Source organism: Eumetopias jubatus, unplaced genomic scaffold, assembly GCF_037043125.1.
Source record: "Eumetopias jubatus isolate StellerSeaLion01/CBP00866 unplaced genomic scaffold, mEumJub1_p1.0 scaffold_9, whole genome shotgun sequence".
NCBI lineage: Eukaryota > Metazoa > Chordata > Mammalia > Carnivora > Otariidae > Eumetopias > Eumetopias jubatus.
In genome coordinates this window covers 63,309,086-63,330,005 of record NW_028274815.1, presented here as the reverse complement: position 1 = coordinate 63,330,005, position 20,920 = coordinate 63,309,086, and the positions used below count along the sequence as shown (strand labels likewise).

General features: G+C 35.9%; 1 protein-coding gene and 1 pseudogene across 3 annotated transcripts in view; one reads left to right on the top strand and one right to left on the bottom strand.

Moving 5' to 3' along the window:
* The window catches only part of FANCL (FA complementation group L), an 88,595-nt gene that overhangs the window by 7,326 nt on the left and 60,349 nt on the right, over positions 1–20,920 (bottom strand). For 2 of the 3 annotated variants that reach the window (XM_028089964.2, XM_028089966.2), the window contains exons 8-9: positions 17,124–17,180; positions 3,009–3,159 (exon numbers count right to left, since the gene is read on the bottom strand). In XM_028089964.2, coding sequence (XP_027945765.1) covers positions 3,009–3,159; positions 17,124–17,180 — 208 coding nt within the window. The remainder of the gene's footprint in view (positions 1–3,008; positions 3,160–17,123; positions 17,181–20,920) is intronic. The other variant, XM_028089965.2, reaches the window with a different exon arrangement.
* On the top strand, positions 19,304–19,822 carry LOC114198533 (ATP synthase peripheral stalk subunit d, mitochondrial pseudogene; annotated as a pseudogene).

Sequence of the window (20,920 nt, the reverse complement as noted above, 5' to 3'; positions counted from 1 at the left end):
CAAGACTAAAAGGCAGCCTAAGAAATGGGAGAAGCTATTTGCAAATGACATCTCTGATAAAGGGCTAGTATCCAAAATGTATAAAGAACTTGTAAAACTTAACACCCAAAAAACATATAATCCAATTGAAAAATGGGCATTAGATATGAACACTTTTTTGCAAAGAAGACATACTGATGGCCAACAGACACAAAAAGATGCTCAACATCACTCTTCATCAGGGAAATAGAAATCAAAACTACAATGAGATACCACTTCACACCTGTCAAATGGCTAAAAACAATGTAACAACAGGTGTTGGTGAGGATGTGGAGAGAGGGGAACCCTCTTGCACTGTTGGTGGGAATTCAAACTAGTGCAGCCACTCTGGAAAACAGTATGGAGGTTCCTTAAAATGTAAAAAATAGAACTACCCTATGAACCAGCAATTGCACTACTAGGTAATTACCCAATGAACACAAAAATACTAATTCAAAGGGATACATGCACCCTGTTTATTTAAAGCAGCATTATCCACAATACCCAAATTATGGAAAGAGCCCAAGTATCCACTGACTGATGAATGGATAAAGAAGTAGTGGTATAGATATACAATGGAATATTACCCACCCATAAAAAAAGAATGAAATCTCGCCATTTGCAACTATGTGGCTGGAGCTAGAGAGTATTATGCTAAGTGAAATAAGTCAGAGAAAGATAAATACCATATGATTTCACTTATATTTGGAATTTAAGAAACAAAACAAATGAGCATGGGGGGAAAAAAAGAGAGAGAAACCGAGAAACTCATAACTATAGAGAGCAAAGTGATGGTTACCAGAGGGAAGGTAGGTGGTGGGATGGGTTAAATAGGTGAGGGGGATTAAGGAAGGCACTTGTCATGATGAGCACCCAGTGTTGTATGGACGTGTTCAATTCTATATGGTACGCCTGAAACTAACATCACACTGTATGTCACCTAGAATTTAAAAACTTAAAAAATACAGAAATAAAAAACATTTTCTGAGTTCTTTTGTTCCATTTTAAGTTAACAATGAATTCAATTCATATTAAATCAGAAACTCTTCACTCAATAACAAAAGCAACTAACCTAGTTTATAGAATCTAAGAAAATCTATTTCTATTTGGCACTAGATTCTGTTATAAATTCTACCTACTGGAATATTGTACTAATTTCAGAAATTTTACTATTTTTTGAAGGCATATTAGTATAACTGTAAGGTCTATTTGGATTGTATTTTTTATAGTAAAAATGGCTTGATAAATTTTTTTTAAAGATTTTATTTATTTATTTGAGAGAGAGAGAATGAGAGACAGAGAGCACAAGAGGGAAGAGGGTCAGAGGGAGAAGCAGACTCCCCGCTGAGCAGGGAGCCCGATGTGGGACTCGATCCCGGGACTCCAGGATCATGACCTGAGCCGAAGGCAGTCGCTTAGCCAACTGAGTCACCCAGGCGCCTGGCTTGATAAATTTTATACACTATAGCATGAGCTTTTGGCTAAGGTTGGCAACAATACGAACACAATTACAACAGATCTGACAAAAAGAGGTAATCAAGTAAAATAAAAAATGACTACAAATCATTGATGAGAAAAACAAAAATACAAAGGTTAACTTATAATCTCATTTGTTTATACATTCTTTACCATGAGCACAAATTCCGTATTAGCCTTTAGCAATGTCATGTACTAACGGCTCCAGAAAGTACTTTCACTTAACAGTGGATATATTATTCAATGTATTTCAATTAATTTGCTGAAAACTTGGTCTTAAAAAGACAAATCAATGCCTGAAGCAAAAAAAAAAAAAAAAAAGAGCTAAAGGTAAATATAGAGAGTGTGAGTAAAAACCAGGTTGTCTGTGCTGAATGAGAAATATAATAAAAGGTGTATTTAATCGTTACCTGATCAAAATAATTAAATGGAATCATGAAGAAAATTAGTTACTACACTCCTTTGAAGAAAATATTTTTATTCTTAATATCTATTCACAAATACACCATAATTTGTTAATTATTCCAAATTAAATGCCGTTAAAGACTTTTTAGACTGAGTAACAATACCACTTGTAGAACTGCTTGCACAATGATACTTTCCCTTTCTCATAATTACATGTTACTTCTTTTCTCCCAGATAATCTATTATGCCTGGGGAGAAACTACAAAAATTGCTAACGTGGATATGATTTACTACAGAATTTCATAATATCCTTTGGAATATATGCCTTTTAACAATATATTTATTTGGGCGAAGGAAAACAAGAAGGAAAGATATAAATAAGTATCTTATAATCACCTAACTACACTACTTACTGTGAACTCAAATATAGTTTAAAACATCTAAAATATTGAGAGGCTGAACTATAAAACTGACATATATTGCTTGTTCATAATGAAAATACATAAAGCAAAAATTTTATAATAAAGAGAATATGGTAATATTACAGGGATATTTACATCTATATCACATCTTATTCATTAATATATTTATAGTAAAGAAAATACCTAAAATATGTTTAATTATTATTCTGTGCTTTCTGATTACTCTTCAATGGCATGCATGGCTCACTTCAGCTTCCTTTATCCTCTAAATTTTGTCAGAAAATATTCCCAGATCTGTTCACATTAATCTTGTCTAGTCTCATGGATGAAGACTGCATTATTATAATTTTTTCCCTAAGTAATGTAAGTCTTGAAAAGCCTGTTCTACTATTTCTAATTAAAAGTTAATTAAACAGTGTCTCTGAATGATACTTCCATTGATCATCACCTTTTATAATGAAACACCTCAGTATTTGCCCTTTTCTCCTGAAATATTTATTCAAATACATAGTAATAAATCACAGTTCATCCCAAAGTTTTAATAGTTGACTTCAAGCAAAAAAAAAAAAAAAAAGGTCTCACCTGAGAGTCCAATGTCCTCTTTAGATTCATTTTCCTAATTAATACAAAGTACACACACACACACACACACACACACACACAGTCTCCTTAATCCTTTTTCTGTACCTAGTGCAATTCTGCGTGCTGTTGCACTCCGGGTAGGTTTTTCTGGCTCAAGTACCCAAGTCTTCTCATCGATTTCATCCATAACATCCCAGAATGCCTTCAGTGATTCTAAGGCTGCCAAAAACTGACCGTAAATGTTTATTAAGGAGCTCTGTGAAAGAAAGAAAAAGCTGCATAAGTTGCGAGACACTGTTATCAACAGCAGATAATCTTTCACTTAAAATACAATTTAGAAATTTTAAGCTGTTTCATTTCAGCTGAAAATACTCTAGTAAACAAGAGTCAACTCTCCCTGCTTCATCTCTCTTCACCTCCATTAGCATTGACAGAATTTTTTGATTGTCATTGGGACAGTGCATCTTACCAGAAATTGTTTTTTAAAGACCGTATTTATTTTTATTATGATGGATTCTGTACTATATTTACAGAATAGTAATTACTGATACAAGATGACATGTATGTACTTTATTAATGACTATACTATATATGTACTGAGCATAGTGTCTATATAATTTTAGTATGAAAGTTATCAAGTTATCTAGTATACAGTTATCAAGTTAAATGCAGCACTATTTGTAATTTAATTAAATTACTCTTAAACATTATTAACTTCACACTTATTTAGGCAAAGAGTATAAAAAGGTTCTACACATATTTTCCCACCAAGTTTTTATTTATTAAATTCAAATAATAATGGGAGTACATTTTCTGTAATATAGATCTATTAATAAGAATAATGCATCTTTTGATGGATGGGGAACGATGTTTAATTGGGGCTGAAAGTTAGTGTTCCCCTTTATCAAAATCAATTGCAAATGTTAATCTGTTAATGCCTGTAATGAAATTTTACATATATCAACCCTGAAAATGTCTTTTCACACACACAGGCACCATGTGGAATATGTAGTACTGACAAATACTGATACAAATCCAGAAGCACAGGATTTTAATAGAGACCATTCATTAATAGGAAGACATCTGTAGATTCTATGAGATTCTACTCTTTTTTTTTCTTGAGGGAAAATCGACATACATTGTATTAGTCTCAGGTGTACAACCTAATTTATTATTTGTATACACTGTGAAACAATCACAGTAAATCTAGTTATCTGTCACCAAATTTACAAAAAAAATGTTCTGCTGTTGTGATGAGAACATTTAAGATTTATTCTTCCCAACTTTCAAATATGTAATGTAACACTGACTAGGTTTTATACATTTCTAAGAATTCAAACAAATTACAAATAAGGTTTCTAATGTTAAACTTTTAGCCAATGTCTGAATTCAGTATTTCAGATATTAATCTTTTATGGGAATTAACAAATATATTTTCACTAATAAGAACTAAAGCCATTACTGATTTCTTTTTAAAGATTTTATTTATTTATTTGAGAGGAAGAGAGCGAGTAAGCACGAGCAGGGGGAGGGGCAAAGGTGATCCCAGGACCCCAGGATCATGACCTGAGCTAAAGGCAAACGCTTAACCAACTGAGCCACCCAGTCACCCCTACCATTACTGATTTTAAAAATCAATTTATAATTACTTTCAAAGTCAACAGTTTCCTATAAAGTAGTATATTTAAAGGTTACCACTATTTACTAAATATTTTTACATTAAAAGCAATCAAAACTAAAAGCTTAAAAGAAGAATTAAGGATCTTGTTGTTTCAAACAAGCAAAACATATTTTAAAAAACCACTGAAAATATCACAAATGTATTTATCCCAAATAACTGATACAAGCCAACAATGCAAGAATACAGTATACCCTGAGTAACATGAAAAGAAAATACTTCCTTAAAGCTATATTTTGTACTTATATGTGCTTAAGGAAAACCCATTTCATCTCATCACTTCAGTCGGGGTTTACACCTAGATGAAGTCATGGCTCAGTTTCACAAAGGCTGTGAAAAGTTCACTCTGCAAAAGTTCAACTCTGCAACCTTCAATAAAAGGCGGGGAGGTAAGAGTAGGAACAAAAGCTTGAAGGTAGAATACCTGTTCTCTATTGTTATGCCATACTTATCTATAAATTTAGATGCCAAAATCCAGAAATAAGAAACCAAACTCCCAAGTTTTGTTTTGTTTTTACTATGGGCTGCACTTTATTTCCTCTTTCATTAAATGTGCCACCATTCTTTAGATACCCACACAAGAAATCAGCTGTGATTTTTTTTTTTTTTTACACCTAATACATTCAATAACTAAAGACCCGTTTTTGTTTTTAACATATTTCTTGGTAACTCTATTTACCCTAGTATTATTATGTACTATTAAAATAACCCCCTTGTTCTTGCTTCCACATCCAGACATGCCATCACTGACTTACTGAAAAATACCCTATCTAAAATGTAAAACTGAACATCAGTCCGCCTCAGAAAACAATTCAAAAAACCTTCAACTGGATTTTTCCCCTCTAGTCATATTTCCCTGAAGCTCATTATTTATATTCCAGTTAGGGTGATATTTGTATTCTGCAAACCGGATACTATAACTTAACTTCCTGGTTTACAACAAAACAATGTACATGGCAGTTCTCAAAGTGGTATTTTTCCTTTGTAATACCAGCACTTAATGATACCAACACAAATTCCAAAATTTAAGTAAACTGAAGTCAACTACCTGATATAAAAGTAATCATTTATGACCTTCATCATTTTATTTATTAAGGCTACTGTTATTTATAGGTAGCTTGCAAATTATGTTTTATGTCAGTGATTAAAACCACAGTTCTTTATCATGGCTTGCAATTAACATTGTTTAATTTAGTTTTATATTAAATATGGGAAATATCCTATTTCCCAATAATCCATAGATATGTTTACACAGAGTATTTTTGTATTCTGCAAATCTGATACCATAATTTGTGTATAATAAGGCAATCAGTGATCATCAGATATATACACAATTGCTGGACAGTATGTTGATTTATTAATAGCTTTATTGAGATGTAAGTGATATACAAAGAGCTGTACATATTTAACGTGTACAAGTTGATGAATATGTCTATTTTTGCTTTGCTGCCTGTGCTTCTGGTGTCAATCGAGATCATTACCAAGACTAAGATCAGGAAGTATCCCCCTGTTTTGTAAGGAGATTTTTAGTTTCAGGTATTATATTTAAGTCATTAATTCATTTTGATTTTTGTGTACAATGCAAGGTAAGGGTCTAATTTCCTTTTTTGCATATGGATATCCTATTTCCCAATACCATTTGTTGAAGAGACTATACTTTTTCAAAATCAGCACAATAATGTCTCTTTCCTTTCTCTCCCCTTATAGCTGTATCTGTATTTAAAAATCTATAATTACTTATTTCATTGTTAATCCAAGGAAAAGCTAACCAAAAAAACCAAAAAAGTCATAAAATGTTTTCACAGTGGCATCTTTCATTTGAAATAAGTACACCAAAACACAATGTCCATTTATGGTGTGTCTGACTGTAAATGAAATCTTAAACATAGCTCTACTTAAAACTACTCTGCATTTTGAACAAAAAATAAAAGATATCTTTTTAATAAAGGAAATGATAGTTTAAAAAAATAAATAAATAAAACAACCCTGGAAGTAGAAGTCAGTTAGTAATTAACAGAAAAGGTAAATTTTAAATCCTAAAAATTATATTTTACTATGTAGTCATGTGAAGTAGATACATTAAATATTACTTTTATGTTCTAGATAAAGAAAAAGAGTCCAAAAGGTGAACAGTGAGACACAGAAACATTTCTCTTGTGAATTTCAATGAACTTAGGAGGTAGACATTAGAACTAATGTATCAGTAAGCTATGTGAAAAACAGATTTTTCTCCAACTGCTTATTTAATCCATTAAATCATTCACAAACTCTTATTCTGAACTGATTTTCCTACTGAAATTGGAAAACAAAAACCCATTTCTAAATGCAGTTTCGAACAATGCAATATCTTATGTACATCATCATAAATGCCAAGGGAGCACACACTATAATATGATCAAAGTTAAATATTTTGCAAGAAGAAAAATTTTCTAAAAAATTTCTTCAGGGGCACCTGGGTGGCTCAGTTGGTTGGGCGTCTGCCTTCAGCTCAGATCATGATCCCAGGGTCCTGGGATGCAGCCCCACATCAAGCTCTCTGCTTAGCAGGGAGTCTGCTTCTCCCTCTCTGCTTTCCCTCAAATTAAAAAAAAAAAAAAAATTAAAAAAAAATTTCTTCAAAACTAAAAAGTGCCAAGTTCCCATTTTTTTTTTTAAAGATTTTATTTATTTATTCATGAGAGACAGAGAGACAGAGGCAGAGGGAGAAGCAGGCTCCCAAGGAGCAGGGAGCCCGATGCGGGACTCAATCCCAGGACCCTGGGATCATGACCTGAGCCGAAGGCAGACGCTTAACCATCTGAGCCACCCAGGCGCCCTCCCATTTTTTAATATAAGGAGTTTCACATCTCACCAAAGCTACTTTTTTAAGATTATTTTGGGGGTGGGGGGGGGTGTAGGGGAGCAAATTTACAATGTGCAAAATGAGTTTAAAAATGAATCAAATAAAGCCAAACTCAGGAAAAAAGTTTACTGATATTAAGAAGTAATATTAAAATAAAATATTAAATGTTGGCAAAGATGTAAAACAATCTAAACTTCCATTTGCTCCTGGTAAGCATGTAAAATGGTACAACCGCTTTTGAAAAGATCTGACACCTTCTTTAAAGGTGTCAGATCTATCTTATGACCTAGCAGTTCCACTCCAACGGAGGTGAAGAGATGTGTCCATAAAGACTTATGTAAGAATGTTCATAGCAGGGCGCCTGGGTGGTTCAGTCGTTAAGTGTCTGCCTTCGGCTCAGGTCAGATCCCAAGGGTCCTGGGATGGAGCCCCGCATGGGGCTCTCTGCTCAGCAGAAAGCCTGCTTCTCCCTCTCCCACTCCCCCTGCTTGTGTTCCCTCTCTCACTGTGTCTCTCTGTCAAATAAATAAATAAAATCTTAAAAAAAACAAAATAGTTAAAAGAATGTTCATAGCAGTTTTATTCAAAGAGCCAAAAATTAGTATTAAGTCCAAATGTCTATTAATAAGAGCTAGAAATACACAAACTCAAGTATATTCATGTAACGGACTACCACTCAGGAATAAAAGAACCACTAATACATGTCACAACATGGAGAATTTCAAAAATATGCTGGATGAAATGAGGCTATCTCCAAAAGACGACATACTGTACACTTGTGTTTATATGAAGTCTGAAACAGGCAAAACTAAGGCATAGTTAAAAAATCAAACAATGGGGATTTACTAGGAGGAGATAAAAGACTGAGATAATGGTAATGCTCTGCATCTTGAAAATGGACTGCATGAGTATATTCATTTACAGAAACTTATATTACACACACTTGGAATTTATGCGTTTCATGGTTTCCAAATTTTACAAAGAACTGAACTTTAGTAAAGGTAAACATGCTGAAGTATTTTGAGGAAAGATCTCGGACACCTGCAGATTACTTTGAAAGGCACCAAAACGCAGATCAACTAATGGATGGAGAGATGCACAAATGGAAAGAACAAGAACAGTAAATGTCAACTCTAGAATCTAGGTGGTGGGTACATGAGTATTCATCATAAACTTTGTCAATGTTTCTGTAGGTTTGAAAAGTTATAATAAAATACTGGGGGGAGGGAAATTATAGAACTTGTGTGTGAGTTATTTATTCTGAAGTTAATTAAATTAATTGAATAGGGTTACAGACCAATCTTTCATTTTTTTCAAATATTCAATAACTGACCTTTAATTCTTTAGACCTATACATTTAAAATAATATATTCAAGACCCTCTCCAAAACAAAATATGAGTATGTCTTCCTAGAAAAAAAAGCTCACTGTAGAAGGCAAATTATAATCTTTGAAAAGTCCACGACAGATATTCTTAACCAGAGAATCAGAGTTTAGGTTTAAAAAAAATACATCTTTAGGGGCGCCTGGGTGGCTTAGTCATTAAGCGTCTGCCTTCAGCCCGGGTCATGATCCCGGGGTCCTGGAATCGAGCCCCACATCGGGCTCCCTGCTCCGCGGGAAGCCTGCTTCTCCCTCTCCCATTCCCCCTGCTTGTGTTCCCTCTCTTGCTGTCTCTCTGTCAAATGGATAGATAAAATCTTTAAAAAAAAGATACATCTTTATAGTCTCAAAGTAAAATTTAGCATTTCCTTCAACTACAGATATAGAGAACAACAGAAATAGTATCAATACCTGTAACTTTCTCTACAATAAAAATTATATTGCAGTGACCTAGGAAACTTAAACACTAATATCTAATGCCACTGTCAGCCATTCCTTTGTAATTAACCTTGGTTCAATGCAGCCTTGGCCTTGGGACTTCTAAAAGCTCCCCAAAGGATTCTAATGTGCAGAAAAAGTTAAGAATGACTAGTAGAACAATGAATAGCCACCCCTGTTATAGTCTAAAGGTTACAGGATCATATTTCTAAAAGATTTAAACAATTCACGTAGCAAGAGACAAAGATGAGCACTACATAATGACAAAGATAACAATCCAACTGTATATATTTATGTACCCAATATAGGAGCACCTAAAAACATTAAAGCAATTATTAACAGCCAAGAAAGGAAAAACTTTAATCCAAGTAGAGGACTGGAACACCTCACTTACAGCAAAGGATAGATCACTTGGAGAGAAAAACCAACAAGGAAACAATGGCTCTGAAAGACACATTTGACCAGATGGACCTAACAAATATATATACACAGAATACTGCATCCAGAAACAGCAAAATACTCATTCTTTTCATCTTTCTTAAAAGTAGTTTGCTCTATCTCTCAGAGCCAGTCAATGATGTACCTAGCTTCTTCAAACTCAATTCTACCTGAGTATAAAGTATATGAGCTACCTACCTGCTGACACTTGGCAGGAGCTGAAGAGATGCTGTCCTCCCAAGACTTTGGCTAAGCACATGGCAACTCCAAGACAAATAATGTGGGCAGGAAAAAAAAAAGGTACAGAAAACATAACACCCAGTCCTTAAAATAAAAATTGACCTAAATAATGCCTGGGGTATAATCTCTGGGAATATTAGTACGCTGATGTCTAAATGTCTCTCTCTCAATTTTATTATCACTAGACTTCAGCATAGGATGAGGAAGGACTTGGTTGTTGAGGGAAGGCTCCAAATATATTTGCTGCAGGTAATTGCTTATTTGCCTATTCTGATGAAATCAAGAATGGTAGGAGTGCAGAGGGCAAAAATCAGTGCCTATTCTGATGAAATCAAGAATGATAGGAGTGCAGAGTAGAGCCAATGTTGAAATGAAGTGAAAAGCAACATGTATGGGTGTTCATACAAAGTATTCTGGAGGAAAAGATTGGTGGGGGTGGGGAGGAAGTGGACAATTGAGGAAAGAACCAAACTTGAGAGGGTACTGGGGAAGAAAGGCAGACACAGGTAAGAGACACAAAGAGGCTTCCAACCATTCTGTGGCAGGGAAAGAATGCCAGCAAGGACCTCACCTCTTTCTCCAGAGCTGTTCATGGGTGGCTGCTGGCTCTGAGCAATCCGTGGGGGCTGCTGGGTGGCCTTAGCCTGCACTTTCCTGGCATTGATTTCATAACTCCCCACTATTATCTAGGCTGGGAGCACAAAAGCGGACCCTCTGCGAATTCAATACAGATAATATGACTGCATGTGGTAAAGGGTGGTGGCCAGGGGAAAGAGTACTGATACAGGGGCCAGCAGACTTGGTCCAAATCTCATCTCTAACACCCAAAGTTTAACTTCTCAGGACCTCACTTTCCCTGATCGTAACATGGGCATGTTGTGCCAGCTGTAAGGTTGGAGGAGTAAATGCGAGAAGGTACCTAAAACGGTCTCACACAAAGCCTGGCACATGGGACATTTCCATCCTTTCCCCCCTTGCCTGGAGCCTTTTAGTAAGAAGATAACAATTCTCCCTACCTTGGCTTTAAATTATGACTAATTGCTTAACCTCCTCCCATAGGGTTTACATAAAAAAAAGAGAGTCTTTTTCAAAATCTTTACAAGTGCACATAGAATATCCTCCAGAACAGATCACATGTTAGGCCACAAAACAAGTCTCAATAAGTTTAAGAAAAATGAAATCATATCAAGCATCTTTTCTAACCACTACAGTAGGAAACTAGAAATCAATTACAAGAAAAAGTCGTCTGGAAAGTAAACTATACATAGAGGCTAAATAACATGCTACTAAACAATGAATCAGTCAACCAAAAAATCAGAGAGGAAAACAAAAAAACATGGAGAAAAATGAAAATGAAAACACAAGGGTTCAAAATCTTTGGAATGCAGCAAAAGCTGTTCTAAGAGGGAAACTTACAGCAATATAGGCCTACATCAAAAACAAAAACCAAGAAAAATCTCAAACTTAACTGTACACCTAAAATGGCTAGTACACCTAAAATGGCTAGACACACACACACAAATATGATGCCCAAAGCTAGAGGAAGGGAAATGATAAATATTAGAGCAGAAATTAATGAAATCGAGATTAAAAAATAGAAAAGATCAATAAAACCAGGAACTAATTCCTTGAAAATATAAACAAAATTGATAAAGCCTTAGCCAGACTCATCAAGAGAGGACTCATATAATTAAAATCAGAAACAAAGAAAGAGAAAAAAAATGACCCTACAAAAATAGATAAGAGATTATGAAAAATTATATGCCAGCAAATTGGACAACCTAGAAGAAATGGATAAATTCCTAGAAACACATAATCTTCCAAAACTGAATCATGAAGAAATAGAAAATTTGAACAGACCAATTACTACTAATAAAATTGAATCAGTAATAAAAAAAACCTCACAAACAAAATTCAGGGCAAGATAGATTCACATGTAAATACTACCAAACATTTAAAGAAGAGTTAATACACATTCTTTCTAAACTATGTCAAAAAACAGAAAAGGAAGGAAAACTTCCAAATTCATTCCACAAAGCCAGCATTACCTGATACCAGAACCAAAGACACTACAAAGAGAGGAATCTACAGGCCAGTATCTCTGATGAACATGGATATAAAAATCTTCACAAAAAATTCAACAATACATTAAAAAAAAAATCATTCACCACAATCAAGTAGGATTTATTCAAGGGTGCAAAGGTGGTTAAGCACTCACAAATCAATGTGATATATCACATTAATAAGAGAAAAGATAAAAACCGTATGAGCACCGCAATAAGATGCACAAAAGCATTTGACAAAATACGACATCCTTTTATGATAAAATCTCTCAATGAAGTGGTTTTAAAGGAAACGTATCTCAAAATGATAAAGGCCAAATATGACAAACGGACAGCATAATACTCAGTGGTGAAAAATAGAGCTCTTCCCCTAAGATCAGAAACAAGATAAGGATGTCCATTCTTACCACTTTTATTCAACATAGTACTGGAAGTCTTACCTGCAGCAATCAGACAGGAAAAAGAAATAAAAGCCATCCAAATTGGTAAGGATGAAGTAAAACTGTCACTCTTTGCAGATGACATACTTTATATAAATAGAACACCCTAAAGACTCCACCAAAAAACTATTAGAACTGATCAATGAATTCAGGAAAATTGCAGGATACAAAATTAATATACAGAAATCTGTTGCATTTCTATATACTGAGTAGCAGAAAGAGAAATTAAGAAAACAACACCATTTACAATTACACCCCCCAAAATTAAAATACTTAGGAATAAACTTAAGAAGGTGAAAGACCTGTTATACTTTGAACTATAAAACACTGATAAAAGAAACTGAAGATAACAAAAACAAACAGAAAGATGTACCATGCTCATGGACTGGAAGAATTACTATTGTTGAAATGTCCATACTGCCCAAAACAATCTACAGATTCAATGCAATTCCTATCAAAATACCAACAGCATTTTTTATAGAACTAGAAGAAATACTAAAATTTGTGAGGAAGCACAAAAGACCTCGAATAGCCAAAGAAATCTTGAGAAAAAAAAGAACAAAGCAGGAGGTATCATAATCCAGATTTCAAGATACACTACAAAGCTGCAGTAATCAAAACAGTATGGTACTGGCACAAAAACAGACACACAGATCAATGGAAGAGAATAAAGCATCCAGAAATAAACCCATGCTTATAAGGTCAATTAATCTACGATGAAGGAGGCAGGAGTATACAATGGGAAAAAAACAGTATTTTCAATAAATGGTGCTGGGAAAAACGGACAGCTACATGCAAACAAAGGAAACTGGACAACTTTCTTACACCATACACAAAAATAAATTCAAATTGGATTAAAGACCTAAATGAGACCTGAAACCATAAAAATCCTGGAAGAAACAATAGGTAGTAATCAGTCTTAGCAACATACTTCTAAATGTGTCACCTCAGGCAAGAGAAACAAAAGCAAAGATAAACTACTGAGACTACACCAAAGAAAAAGCTTTTGCAGTGAAGGAAACCATCAACAAAATGAAAAAGAAACCTAGTGAATGGGAGAAGATACTGGTAAATGATATATTCGATAAGAAGTTAATATCCAAAATATATAAAGAACTTACACAATTGAACACTAACAAACAAACAAAAATCCAATTATAAAATGGGCAGAGGGGAGCACCTGGGTGGCTCAGTCATGTAAGCATCCAACTCTTGATTTCAGCTCAGGTTATGATCTCAGGGTTGTGAGATCAAGCCCCATGTCAGGCTCTGTGCTAGGCACAAAGCCTGCTTAAGATTCTCTCTCTCCCCTTCCCTCTGCCCTCCCCCACCACTTTCTTTAAAAAAAAAAAAAAGAAAGAAAGAAAAGGCAGAGGACCTGAATAGACATTTTTCTCAAGAAGACAAACAGATGGCCAACAAACACATGAAAAGATTCTCAACATCACTAATCATCTGGAAAATGCAAATCAAAACAACAACGAGATATCAGCCTACACCTGCCAGAATGACCAAAATCAAAAAGCAAGAAATAACAAATGTTGGCAAGGATGTAGGGAAAAAAAGGAACCCTTGTGCACTGTTGGTTACAATGTAAACTGGGGTGGCCACTGTGGAAAACTGTGGCAGCTCCTCAAAAAATTAAAAATAAAAATATCATATGACTCAGTAATTCCACTCCTGGGTATTTACAAAAGGATATAAAAACACTAATTTGAAAAGGTGCACTCTGTTTCTTGCACTTTTATGTACAGAAGCCAAGATATGAAAGCAACCCTAAGTGTCCACTGATGAATGAATAAAGAAGATGTGTGTACATATATACACAATGGAATACTACATAGCCATAAAAAGGATGAAACCTTGACATTTGTGACAATATGGATGGACTCAGAGGGTTTAAGCTAAGTGAAATGAATCAGACAGAGAAAGACAAGTAACTTATGATGTCAATTTATGTGGAATCTAAAAAAACTGGTGGTTGTGGGGTTGGGGGAGGTGAAATAAAGAGGATTAAGAAGCTGAAACTTCAGTTATAAAATATGTCATGGAGATGAAAAGTACAGCATACAGATTATAGTCAATAGTACTGTAATAATAGGGGCGTCTGGGTGACTCCCAGTCAATAAGTGTCTGCCTTCGGCTCAGGTCATGGTCCCGGGGTCGTGGGATCGGGCCCCACGTCGGGCTCCCTACAGGGAGCCTGCTTCTCCCTCTCCCACTCCCCCTGCTAGTGTTCCTGCTCTCGCTGTGTCTCTCTCTGTCAAATAAATAAATAAAATCTTAAAAAAAAAAAAAAATTGAGAGCCATTATTAAAAGTCATATGGTCCTTGACCTGGAGAAGTTCACAACCCGTGAACAAAAACAGCAAATTGAAAAATATCTGCATCATATCAGACAAAGTGTCAATACTCTTAATATAAAAGGGCTATTGAAAAATCAGTCAAAAAAAAGTACATAGGATTTAAAAGGGGGGGGGGGGTGAAGAGATAATTCCCCAAAGAAAAAACACACATAATCAAATGAAAAATACTCAACCTCATAAGTTTAGACATTACTTCTCTAATTGCAAAACTTTAGGGTAAGAGAAAGAGAAGAGAGGAGCAAAGCCTCACCTCAAGAATTAAAGGATGGTAAGAAAAATGAGGTATACTGGATGGGGGTCTGCTCTCACCAGAGCAGCTTTTTCCTTCAAAGCTGAGGTATCTCAGTTCCACAGCTTGGCTTCTCTAACACTCACATTATTAGTTACTGGTTGATTTTAGAACCTCACTGAAGAGGTGAGCATTCTGTAGGTCATATGAGACCATGATGTATGCCCTTAATCCATTCCAGAATAATGCAGAGTGGTTTTGTTCTGATGTGGCTCCAATGACTTTGTTCCAGTGTTTCAATGGTCCCTAGTTAGTGTGGCTTTAACCCTTTTTATGTCCTTCTTTGTATTTTTCCATATTACCTACAATAATATGTATTATTTTTTTTTAAAGATTATTTATTTGACAGAGACAACGAGAGCAGGAACACAAGCAGGGGGAGTGGGAGAGGGAGCAGCAGCCCGATGCAGGGCTCAATTCCAGTACCCTGGGATCATGACCTGAGCCGAAGGCAGCCACTTAACTGACTGAGCCACCCAGGCGCCCCTATGTATTTTTCTAATCAAAAAAATCGTAATTGTTCTAATCATAATCGTTTTATTTCATATGTAAAAATAAATGGTCTTTGAGCCATCCTTTCACTTCATGATGTGCACAGATTAGTGAAGAACACACTAGCCTAACTAATATTTGAACTATGTGTCAGATCTATGTCAGGATCTCTACTACAAAGGTAAGAGCATCCAGTACACAAGGAGGTCACAGCTCCAATCTTGATGGTAATGAAGTATTTGATCAAGACCTACTCAGCCTCTTAAAGACTTAACATTGCATCAATAAATATGGGTGTGTGGTAGACAACTTCAAAGGTGACTTCCAACTCTAAAAGTCAAGAATTCTAAATAAAACTATTTGAAAATCCATAAAGCAGACAGTTCTGTCCACTTAAAAGTACCTATCTTTACTCCCATTTAGTTTCAATTCGTGTTTATAAATAGATTTTCTCATTCAAATAAGTATCTATCCATTAAATATGAACAATTTATATGATTCAACATAGTCATTTCTTCTTTAATCATACCAGCATCAAACTATTTGGACATTATATCTTCTATCTCCATGTATGCAAGGACAGAAATCAATGATGCAATAAAAAACTACCATTATTTTCTAAAATAAAGGGAAAAAAATCAGTCTTCCAAAACTCCTGAGTTTTTGGAATAGGTTAGGAACTGCAAATTTCTAGCAGGAATAGCAAGCAATTATATAGCTATAACATGGCAAAGATCCAAAAATTACACCCAGAACACTGCAGGTATTAATTTACTAATCAAAGAGAAAAATGCCAGTTTTTTTTCTTTTTGCAACATATACATAATACCATGATGGAAGGAAATGAAATAGAGGAAGGAAGACATAAGACAGGGGAAAAAAACTAAAGAAGACAAAAATAAGCAGCAAAAAAAAAAAGCAAAAGCAAAAACAAAAACAAAAAAAACCCTTAAGGCACACACACAATAGGCTTAGGATTCCAAAAGCAATAAGCTGTCTTACAGGGAAGAAATGTATCCCAGTAACCAAGATAATGATGCAGAAGCCTACCCCTAAGCCTTCCTGTGGTGAAAGGAGAAGAGAGGATGCTAAGCAACCACTTGTCCTTAAAAGATTAAAAAATAAAAGTGAAAGGGACACCCACGTGGCCCAGTTGGTTAAGCATCTGCCTTCCATCAGGTCATGATCTCAGGGTCCTGGGATCGAGCCCGGCATCGGGCTCCCTACCCAGCCGGGAGCCTGCTTCTCTGTCTCCCTCTGTCACTTCCCCCTGCTCCTGCTCTCTCTCTCTAAGTAAATAAAATCTTTTAAAAATAAAATAAAATAAAAGTGGAAGGAAGAGAAATACTGAAATATCTAGAAAATATAAAACAAGGTGAGGAAAGGACATTCTACTCTACCTGCTCCAAAGATATGCAGCAAGGGCCCATGTTGAGGCATACCAACTACACTATCTTTCAGTTTGTGCATTTCCATGTGGGGCAGAACTATAACAGAAAAAAAAGGTACAGACCAAACACCAGGAATTGGAAAACTACCTCTGTAATGTTACCTGCAAGGGAACACAAGCTAACAGGGGAGATATTCTTGGGTATGGAGTCCAATCCTCCTGTGTGAAAAGCAAAGGTCAGAAGAATAACAAGAATTTATTAATCTTGAGGAAAAAAATAGGGAAAAAATAGACCTCTCAACATAATTTGAAAAGAGCAAGCATAAAGATATTAAGAGATCAATCTAATATTAGGTTCACCTAAGACACTTAATGAAATTCTCTGCACTAAAATCAGAATACCTGGACTATTCTGTATATGGGCTTCTCAATGGAAAGATCTATTATGTGGGATCCATGCACTGATTCACTGAAAATTTCTGAACAAACACAACTGAAAAAATTTCTAAGCAAGCAGTCTGATCAGTGTGATGGATTTGGTATTTAAACCTTGAGATCATGAAAGTCTGTCTGGTCAAAGGTCTACGTGCCTTACAAAAAACGAAAAAGGCTTATTCTATTTTCTGACTAGTTTTATAATGTTAAAACACAGCCTATTTTGGCAAGACTTGCCCACTTTTATCACTGGAGGATGTACCCTGACATTTGAGCACAGAAAGGTCAAGTTGGTTATTACAGTTCATGTTTAATAAATAAAATAAACCATCAGAAAAGTAGGTTATACCATTAATCTAAAAACCTTAAATGGTGTCTTATTTCCTTATGAAGGACAGCCAATGAACAGGGAGGTAGATAAAGTTGTTCTTATTAGCTCCATGACTAGACAATGCACCTTCAGAGAAAGAAATGACTGATCTGGTTTCCACAGTGTTATTGTCCACTGATGAACTGTCTGTATGCTTAAGTCTAAACTCTATTCAAAACATGCTAGTACCAAAGAAAGGGAAACCCTCTTACGCTGTTGGTGGAAATACAAGCTGGTACACAGCCGCTCTGGAAAACAGTATGGAGGTTCCTCAAAAAAATGAAAACAGAGCTACCCTACAACCTAGAAATTGCATTACTAGGTATTCACCTCAAAGAAACAAATGTACTGATCCGAAAGGGCATTTGCACCCCAATGTTTATAGCAGCAATGTCTACAATAGCCAAACTATGGGAAGAACCCAGATGTCCATCAACAGATGAATGGATGAAGAAGAGGTGGTATTTATATACAATGGAATACTACTCAGCCATCAAAAAGAATAAAATCTTGCCATTTGCAATGATGTGGATTAAACTAGAGGGTATTATGCTAAATGAAATAAGTCAATCAGAGAAAGACAATTATCATATGATTTCACTCATGTAGAATTTTTTTTAAAGATTTTATTTATTTATTTGACAGAGAAACAGCGAGGGAGTGAACACAAGCAGGGGGAGTGGGAGAAGCAGGCTCCCCGCTGATCAGGGAGCCCGATGCGGGGCTCGATCCCAGGACGCTGGGATCACGACCTGAGCCAAAAGCAGACGCTTAACCGACTGAGCCACCCAGGCGTCCCATCACTCAGGTAGAATTTAAGAAACGAAACAGAGAAGCACAGGGGAAGGGAAGGAAAAATTAAGACAAAATCAGAAAGGGAAACAAACCATAAGAGACTCTTAATCATAGGAAACAAACAGAATTGCTGGAGGGAAGGGGGTGGGGGAACGGGATAACTGGGTGATATAATGAGCACTGGGTATTATATGAAACTGACAGATCATGAACTCTACCTCTGAAACTAGTAATATACTTTGTTAATTGAATTTAAATTAAAAAATAGTAAAAAAAAAAAAAAAACAATGCTAATTCCATAGGGAATGCTAGATCTTTAAATGCATTTAATTGAAGTCTACACTCTATACAGTAGAAAATGTTAATAAAATCTTTGTTCTATAAAAAAATGTAATGGCCTATCACAAAGCCTCAAATTCTGCCATTAATATTTTGATCTTATTTTTCTAGGATTTCTTATGAACCTACATGGGAAATGTTGAGATTTTTATTAAAAAAAGAAAGCAGGGGCACCTGGGTGGCTCAGTCATTAAGCGTCAGCCTTCAGCTCAGGTCATGATCCCAGGGTCCTGGGATCAAGCCCCATGTTGTGATCCCTGCTCAGCGGGGAGTCTGCTTCTCCCTCTCCCTCTTCTGCTCCCCCATCCCTCTCTCGCCGCCACTCATGTTCTCCCTCAAATAAATAAAATCTTAAAAAAAAAAAAAACCCTTAAAGGACCCAGTTCCGTTCCTTGCTGCTGTGGACTCTAGGCCGCCGGGGTCGGTGAAGGATCTCAAGATGGCTGCGCAAAAACTTGCTCTAAAAACCATCGACTGGGTAGCTTTTGGGGAGATCATACCCCGAAACCAGAAGGCCATTGCTAACTCCCTGAAATCCTGGAATGAGACACTTACCTCCAGATTGGCTACTCTCCCTGAGAAACCACCTGCTATTGACTGGGCTTACTACAAGGCCAATGTGGCAAAGGCTGGTTTGGTAGATGACTTTGAGAAGAAGTTTAATGCCCTGAAGGTTCCTGTGCCAGAGGATAAATATACTGTTCAGGTGGATGCTGAAGAAAAAGAAGATGTGAAAAGTTGTGCCAAGTTTTTGTCTCTCTCAAAGGCCAGGATTGAGGAATATGAAAAAGAGCTGGAGAAGATAAGGAACATAATTCCATTTGATCAGATGACCACTGAGGACCTGAATGAAGTCTTCCCAGAAACCAGATTAGACAAGAAGTATCCCTATTGGCCTCACAAGCCAATTGAGAATTTATAAAACTTGAGTTGGGGAGAAAGCTCTGGCCCTTGTGTTGTAAATGCTGGACATTAAAAATGATATGGTAAAAAAAAAAAAAAAAACCTTAAAAAAACAAACATGCTAGTACCTATTACTGAAATTCTGAGAAACAATTTTTTTTTTTTTTTATAGTCTACAAAGAAACTACATATAAGCACAAGCGAAGAAGTTAGTGCCTATGGCCCACTGCTATACAGAAGTAACAAAATTTTTCTAATGGTGGTGACAATATAAGGAAGCTGATAGCTTCTGTGAAGATGACAATTTTCTAGAGGCAAGGAAATCACCTGAGAGAAGACTAGTGTAGTCTTTGACTTATAAATTGATTTTAAAGAAGTCCTGTCAAGTTATATTGCTTAGAAAGTCCTATATAGTTGTGTATGTTTTGTTCAATCTTTAAAAAAAAAAAAATAGGCGAAAAGCAAATGATTTTTTTTTTTTTTTTTTTTAAGGAGGTAAATTTCTGGGCCATAGGTATGACTGGTGTATCTGGACCCTTGTCCCACATCGTCTTTATCTAACAGTAAGTGATACACGCAATGATAATTTGAGCTTGGGGTCTCTCCCAGAAAGCACTCTAAGTCAGCACTTATGTGCAGATAGTCGCTAAGATTACTGACAATAACCTGAGAGGTAGTGGGTACTGGGAAGAGTGAAATAAGAGGACAAAAAGCCAAAATAAGGGTGTGCTGTCAAGCGGGTCACTGTGGTCAATGGTGGCTCTGTGAGAAGTTGTAGAGAAAGCTCAGAACTGCGGCCTAAAAAGAGAGAATCTCAAAACATTTATTCACTGCTTCTGTTCCCGACTTGTCAAGCTGTCCTAAAAAGATGATTAATTCTCACATTTCCAGATCTGCATATATACCAGGGGCATACAGACACGCCTGGTCCTAGCATTAGAAAAACTCTGGGACAAAGAAAAAATAAGCAGTGGTTGAGCTGAGGTGAGGTGTTTCATTAAGAAGCACCACTCTGAGGCTGACTGAAGCAGTATGGCTAGGTAAAAAGTAAATGCAAAGGAAGTGAAGTAGGGAGTCAGAATTACCTGATTCCTAGCCATTTGCCAACAAGGGAAAC